Source organism: Tupaia chinensis, unplaced genomic scaffold, assembly GCF_000334495.1.
Source record: "Tupaia chinensis unplaced genomic scaffold, TupChi_1.0 Scaffold000146_1, whole genome shotgun sequence".
In the NCBI taxonomy this organism is placed as follows: Eukaryota; Metazoa; Chordata; class Mammalia; order Scandentia; family Tupaiidae; genus Tupaia; species Tupaia belangeri.
In genome coordinates, this window is record NW_006159616.1 from 11414681 (window position 1) to 11422210 (window position 7530).

General features: G+C 52.4%; 1 protein-coding gene across 1 annotated transcript in view; it reads right to left on the bottom strand.

Annotated features, from left to right (window-relative positions):
* Nucleotides 1–7530, bottom strand: part of TNFRSF8 (TNF receptor superfamily member 8) — a 102502-nt gene that overhangs the window by 51083 nt on the left and 43889 nt on the right. Inside the window, exons 5-7 of the mRNA XM_027770673.1 lie at nt 2552–2660; nt 2006–2175; nt 850–966 (exon numbers count right to left, since the gene is read on the bottom strand). Of these exons, the coding sequence (XP_027626474.1) occupies nt 850–966; nt 2006–2175; nt 2552–2660 (396 nt within the window). The remainder of the gene's footprint in view (nt 1–849; nt 967–2005; nt 2176–2551; nt 2661–7530) is intronic.

Here is a 7530-nt window from a genome sequence, read left to right on the forward strand (position 1 = left end):
CCCCTACCTGCCCTGCTGGGCCTCATGGATGTGGCCGGGTGGGTGGGCTGCTTGTGCGGTGGCCCACCCTCACCCTGCGGTGCTGCAGCAGTCACTCAGCTAGTGCCTGTGGAAGCAGGCCCTTAGAGGCAGTGCAGGGCACAGACACAGCCCAGGCCTGGTGCAGACTCGCCTAGTTTCAAACTCTGGCCTACGGCCTTGGAAAGTTCTCCAACTTTCTAAAGCTCCAGTTTCCCTTTCTGCAGAGTTGGAAACCATCTCAATCCCTGCGTGGTAAGATAGTTACAAAAGTCAATGAGATGAGTAGCCCAGTAGCCTAGTGGTGGAGGAAACCAGATTCCACATGGCCAACTGCAGTTCGAACCCCAGCCCCGGTGTTCTGAAAAACACTATGGATACGTGTGCACACATGTTCAAGATCCAGACAGGACAGAGAAAGGGAGAAGAGACGGCGGTGTGATTACACGCCTTGGGAGGTGCTTTCTCCCTCTCCCCTCTCTCCCTGTGTCATTGTCCTTCTCAGGTATGCACACATACCTCTAGCGATTAAAAAGTGAACGAATGAGACAAATTTGGACCAGATCTAGAACAGGTTGGTGATATAAAATGTTTCCTTGAATGAAAGAATAAGCCAATGGACGTTCTCTAGAAAGGGATCCCCACTATTGCCAACCCACAAACATGAACGGGAGTCACAGGAAGTTGGTGGTTCAAAAACACAGAGAGGTAAACTGAGGCTCCCAAGGGTTGAGCAGCCCAAACAAAGGTAAGTTTCCTCACCTCTTCTCTAAGACACACCCCACCATGGCTCCCTGGCAGCAGCCCCGGGAGACAGGACAAGGCCCTTACCTCTTGAGCAGCTCACACAGGCCCTGCAGCGGCCATTCCTGTCCAGGTAGTAGTCGGGCTCACACTGCTTCCTGCAGCTGGGAGACCCCTGTGGGCATGGCTGCATCGGGGACAGCCCTGGGAAAAGAAGCAGAGAGACTCCAGGTCTGGTCACCGGCGTGACCTGAGTGCCCAGGATCTGGCTGACTGGAGGTCACCTCACCTCCTTCGGGAGCTCTGAAACCCCACTCCCCACTGCCACAGAGGAAAAGGCTGGCAATCTGGCTATGTTGAGAGGAGGAACATCTCTTGGTCAAACACTACAGAGAACGAGAAGGCAAGCCACAGGGTGAGAGGAGGTATTTTGAACGCAACTGTAGGACAACGGCTCAAACCCAGATTAAGAAGTCCTACAGATCAATGTTCTAAAAATCAGTCTAAGAGAGGCCAGCAGATGGCATAGTGGTTATGCCGCTGGACTCCCACATGGCCAATTGCAGTTCGAGTCCTGGACCCAGTGACTTGAAACTCATGCCAGATGCACGTACGTGCATGCCCCAAATCCCTGGAGAATAGAGAAGGGGCGGTGGCGTGGCCATCCCCCCAGGGGGTGATTTCTCACTTTCCCTCTCGCTGTCTCTGACTTTCCCTCTCTCTCCAGCGAGCACACACACCCTAAGGCAAAAACCTCTGGATTAAAAAAATCAATCCAAGAGACATGAAAACACACATCCATATGAAGGGTTTGCATTATTCATTATAGACAAGAAGTGGAAACAAGCCGAAAGTCCAAACCGTGCAAATAAACAAGTGTGGTTCGTCTGTGCCAGGGAAGGCTATTCAGGAATCAAAGGGAGCAGACTCCAAGCCCCCGTCCTCTGCCCTAGGAGCCAGGGGGTGCCAAGTGGCACGTACAGAGACTCGCCTGCTCCACGTAAGTCCAACAGAGCAGGGCAGGGCCCAGCACCCCCAGCCCCCGCAATATCTGGCACACGGGATGGAAGAGCCCTTCCTGGATCTGCTCCGGCCCTCAATTCCTACAACCCCAGCAGCTGTGACCTTGACACCCTCTCCCCTCCACATTGAGAAGAGACCACTTCCCCTGGCCACAACCTGCACATCCACCAATTAGATACCGCCGCCCTGTGGACAAGGCACAGATTCACAGAGCAATTACCTGGATCTGGGCTGAGCTTCCCCAGGGAGGAGGGAGAGGTAGAAGCCCTCATCAGCCTTGAAGCTTCTTCAGGGGTGAGGGAGGCGCCCCCTCTAAGAAGTGTCGTCCTGGTATTAGAGTTGTCCCCCGGCCACTCTGGGGACATCGGAGTGACCTGGGAGTCTTTGCTGCTGGGGAAGAAGCCAGAGATGGGACTGACAATTCTCCCTAGGGGGCCAGGAAGTCTGTGCTCCTGAATAGCTGTCTGTAGAGAAGGGGTCCCAGGACCCTCTGCCCAAGTCTCCCGCAGGCCCACTAAAACCCCAGGGAACTAAGGCTGTGCTTGCTAGTCCTTTCAGCCCGCACACGTGCCCCATGCAGGCCCGGATGCACTGCACAGCATCAGGTGACTTGTGAGCTTGTCAGAGAACTGTTCTGGAGTTCTTTTACCCTGGGGTAAACCACACCTGCACCCCCAGGCCAGCAGTACTCTGGGTATCCTGTGGAGTGGGACAGCCTTGTCCCAAAGTCAGCTGGAGAGGACAATGAGGGAGACGTGGGAGTCACCTGTTCGGCGCCTTGCAGCCGGCTGGGCTGGAGCAGTCAGGACGGGATTCTGGGGCAAGTGGCTCGCAGATAGTGTCCTTCTTCGCTGTGCCTGCAGGGGCAGCAAAGCCTTAGGAACTGGTACTGAGAGCCCGAGGTCTCCCGGATAGGCCTTTCACTACCGCAATTGAAAAACGCAGTGACCGTCCGAAGTCTGTGCCCCTTGAAGTAAAGCCACCTGCTATTCCCTGGGGAATCACTCAACGCCCCTCACGTCTGTGGCTAGGAGCTGGGCTTGGAGAAGCCACGGGTCTTGGCTGGACCAATCTACCCATTCCATTCCTCTGGGATGATGGCCTGGTTCAGAGATGGGCACAAACCTAAACCATGCCTATCAGACATAATTTCTTTTTTATTGTTTTTTTTAAGAATTACTTATTATTTTCTTTTATTTACTCATTCATTTATTTTTATTTGACGAGAGAGAGAGAAAAAGTGAGAAAGCAAGCCATCAGGTCTGGGACTCGAACTGTGGTTGGCTATGTAGGAGAGTCCAGCACCTTAACCACTTAACCTGCTGGCCCCATTAGACATAATGTCAAGGCTTTGGTTTTGGTTACTGAAAATGTAGGAAGGAGACGCTATCTTTCTATGGGGGCCAGGTAGGAAGCAGTCCTAGAGCTTTTGATAAACATTTTATAGATGAACCAACATAAAAGGAAATAAAGATGAAAGATGGGAAAAGACAGAGCCCCTGGATCTAGCCTCACTTGAAGCTACTTGGAGCTATCCTCAAACTTTTCAGTTACATTTGCTAAAAAATTAGAACTTGTGTTACTTACAATCTAAAGAGTCTTGAAGAATGCTGGGGGGAAGCAGAATGGAGTAGCGGACACATATTTTCCACCAAGAGCCCTGAGTGTGCCCCCTACGTGTCCTAGCTGTGCCCGGCAACCCAGAGGATGACAATAACGTATTTCCTATGAGGCTGCCCTCAGGATAAACAACGTGCCTTTCACACTGTGTGACACACGGTAAATTCTGTGTCCTTTCCCCATCTGGACTCCTGTCCCGTTGCGATCTATGTGCCCCACACATGTGGGATTATGCCCTGAAGTTCCCAGGGGTGGTGGCCACACGCAACGCCGCCTTCTCTGGGTATCTGCAGTGTGCTGAAGTGACAAGCCCTGGCTTAGCTATTCCTTGCTGCGTGTTCTTGGGCAACTTACCTACTGTCTCTGGACCTCAATGTCCTCACTTAGAAAATGGGGCTAATGCAGTCTGTGGGCTAGCTGGTGGCATTGTGGTTAAGGCAACTGGATCCCATATGACCAACTGCACGGGACTACCTAGCAGCTTGAAAAACACCAGGCCTGTGTGTGTGTGTGACCAAAATCCTGAGAGGAGAATGGAAGAGAAGGGCTAACAGTGTGGCCATCCCTTAGCTGGGGGTGCTTTCTCACTGCTCCCCATCTCTCTCTGACAAGTGCACACACCCTATAACAAATTTAAAAATATATATATAGTCTTTCTTTTAGAGATTTAGAGATTTCATCGGGTAAAGTCTTGAAAGCTCTCAGCCTGCGACTCAGCTATGAATGGAAAATACTTTCCATTTTACAATCAGAAAAACTGAGGACTGTCCTGTTGGAGACCATCAGCTTCTCCATCCCAGCTTTCTACTCACACTCCCTGCCCCTTCTCTCCCAAGCCCACCCTATACATAGCTTTCAGCTTCTCTTGGTGGATGGAACAGGGAAAGGGTATCTGCCCACCTTCCCAGGATCCTACCATGGTTCCTCCTCCCTCCAGCTTCCATCTCAGCACGCCGCGCTCCCTCTCCGGGCTCCAGCTAATGTGCTTAACTGGAGTTCAAGTTAACTAGGGTTTGACAGTCAAAGGTTGGAGCATTTCTAAAGCAAGATTATCCAACAGAAACGTGATGAGAATCACATGTGTCAGGTTTTTTTTGGAGAGGTTTTTGCTATAGGGCACGTGCACTCACCAGAAAAAGAGAGAGAGACAGAAAGCAAGAAATCACCCCCCAGGCGGGATGGCCATGGTTGGCCACGTGCGAGTCCAGTGCTTCAACCACCATGCCTCTGGCCAGCCCCTACCATGAACTTTCTAAAAGTCCCTCATCTAATGCCCACTGAATTTCAAAGTATGACTAAAAGTATGTAAAAAAAAAAAGAGTGTACAAAAAAGAATGTAAAACATCTCATTATTTTTTATATTGATTACCCGATGACATGATAATATTTTAGATATATTAGATGAATAAATGTATTATTTAATTTTTCTTTTTTTAAACTTTTAAATACGTTTTTGCTATAGGGTACGTGCACTCGCCGGAGAGAGACAGAGAGGGAAATGAGACGCCAGCCCTCAGGGGGGATGGCCACTTCATAGTCCTTTCTCTCCCATTTTCCTCTCAGGATTTTGAGCACATACATGCCAAGTGTGTTTTTCAAGCTTTGGAGTCTGGAACTTGAACCATGCAGTCAGCCAGGTGGGATCTAGCACCTTGATCGCCAGGCCATCTGCTGGTGCCTCCCCAAAACCCTCTTTAAAAGTGACTCCTAGAAAATTTAAGCTGGGCGACCAGCAGTTGGCGTAATGGCTATGTCGCTGAACTCCCTTGTAGCCCACCGTGGTTCGAGTCCTGGACCTGGTGGCTTAAACTCATGCCAGATGCATGTGCGTGTGTGCCCAAGATCCTGCCCAAGAGGAGAAAGGAAGAGAAGGGATTGCAGTGTGGCCATCTCCCCTGGGGGGGGTGATTTCTCACTTTCTATCTCTCTGTTTCTCTCTGTCTTTCTGGCGAGTGCACGGGCCCTATAACAAAAACCTCTCCAAAAAAAAATGTGTGTGTATGGATTTTCAAGGTTGTTTTGCACCAAAATAAACTCGTGCAGTTCTATTTTTCCACAGGCTTCTTGAAGCCACCTTGGCCAGCCACAGGATAGTGCTCAGTGACCACACATAGTGCCCCAATGAGCAGCGAAAAGAGGCCTCTGCTGCCACTGTGTGGCAGTCGCAGGAACACCGCCCAGACAGCCTGCCCCCAGGAAGCCTTCTGTGGAAGGCGGGAACAGCTGAACACACGCACTTTTCCACAGAGATGCTTGAGTTTCTAAGCTGGGAAGGAACCCAAGGCCTTCAAGTTATACCTCCTCATTTTACTGATGGGAAGACTGAGGTCCCGAGAGGGGTGGGGACATGGCCCACAGGTGCAAAGCTTTGCAAGAGCCCAGGCATCAGGTGCCCAGTCCCCACCTCTGTGGGTGAAGAGTTTTGCGTGTCCCTCAGCAGGGCCCTCCTCCATGACCCAGGAGGACCTGATGGGCCCATCTGCCTGCGGGGATCTCCCTGTCCAGTCCCCTTTCTCATTGAGCAAGTATCTAGGAGACCAGACAGCGTGCCTGGTGTTTGACTCGGCAGCGGCAGCGGGGAAAGGACGGCGAGCACAGTGATGCTTCTGGCCTCGGGGGAAGAGGGCTTCGATCAAACTGAGAAAAACGAACGTACTGCCCACGTTTGCAAAGGGCTGGGTGCTGCCGCTCCCGGGGTGGAGGTCTGGGGAGGCCCCACAGCGAAGAGCTGTCCGACAGAGAGCTCAAGGCTGAGTAGGACTGACTAAGTGAAGGGCAGGAAGGGTGTTCCTGCAGAGAACAGCACTTGCCAGGCCCAGCAGGAGGAACACTGCAGTCTGTGGACCTGAAAGAGCAGAGCAGGGGAGCACAGGAGGGGCTGGTGCTGAGGGGGCGAGGCTGGAGGAGGAGAGGCCTGTTAGGGACCCTGTCCTTGAGACTGTGACTTGGAAGATGGAGTAGATACACAGTCCCTGCTCCTACCCCCTAGAACAGCTAAAAACTGCAGTGTAGGGGAGGGAAGGGAGAAAGGGGAAGGGAGAAAGGGGAAGGACCAGGAGAGGGTAGTGGGGATGGGGAGACTGAGGGTCACCAATCTGGTGAAGTACGGCATGGGGCTCCAGAAAACGGCCAGGCGGGGGGAAGGGTCACGGGCTGAATTTGGTGCTTTGCTCCCTGGAGGACAGTGGTTCTCTCCACCCCCACCGCGCCCTCACCGCGCCCCCTCCCCATGTACCCTGTGGCTGAGGCACCTGTTCTAGGCTGCAGTCCAAAGCTCCCAACTCCCCAGCCGCCCTCTGAAAGGTACTTTCAATGTCCCCAGATAGGATGAGCAGCCCTTACCCATTCTCTGGCCATGAGCCCCCCAGTACTGCCAGAAAAGTAAAAACTCAGAGCGGTAAGGAACTTGCCCAAGAACACACAGCAGGTTGAAGAAGCACCCCAAAGTCTCTTACCCTTGATCCTGGTGCCTGCTCTCTTGGCACCTCTAACTCCCAATTTCCTGATTCAGAAATCAGAAAATCAGCCCCAAATTTTCAAGAAATTCCCAGGACAGAGAAATGAGGTTTCTTCTTTGTTCCTGGGGCATCAGAGAACTTCTGCCCTGGGCCTCCTCCAGCCAGCCCAATGCATCTGGCCAGCAGGGTCTCACTGAGCCTGAACACAGTGCAGGGAGGAGCAGCAGAGGGCGCTGGGTGTCTGCGGAGGGCGCTGGGTGCCGGGCGCAGCCATGGCATCCTGAGAGGAGACACATCTGCCCAACAGCCGATGGTGGTTCAAGTCCCACACCTGGTGACTTGCTCTCTCACTTACTCTCTCTCTCTCTCTTTCTCTGTCTCTCTCTCTCTCTGGTGAGCACATGTGCCCCATAGCAAACTTTAAAATAATAATAATAGTGGGAACCAGCAGTTAGCGTAATGGCTATGTCGCTGGACTCCCACGTAGTCGACCACGGTTCGTGTCCTGGACCTGGTGGCTTAAAACTCACTCCGGGTGCATGTGCGTGCGTGCCCAAGATCCCAAGAGGAGAATGGAGGAGAAGGGATTGTGGCGTGATCATCCCCTCTGGGGGGTGATTTCTCACTTTCTGTCTCTATGTCTCTCTCTGTCTGTCTGGCGAGCGCA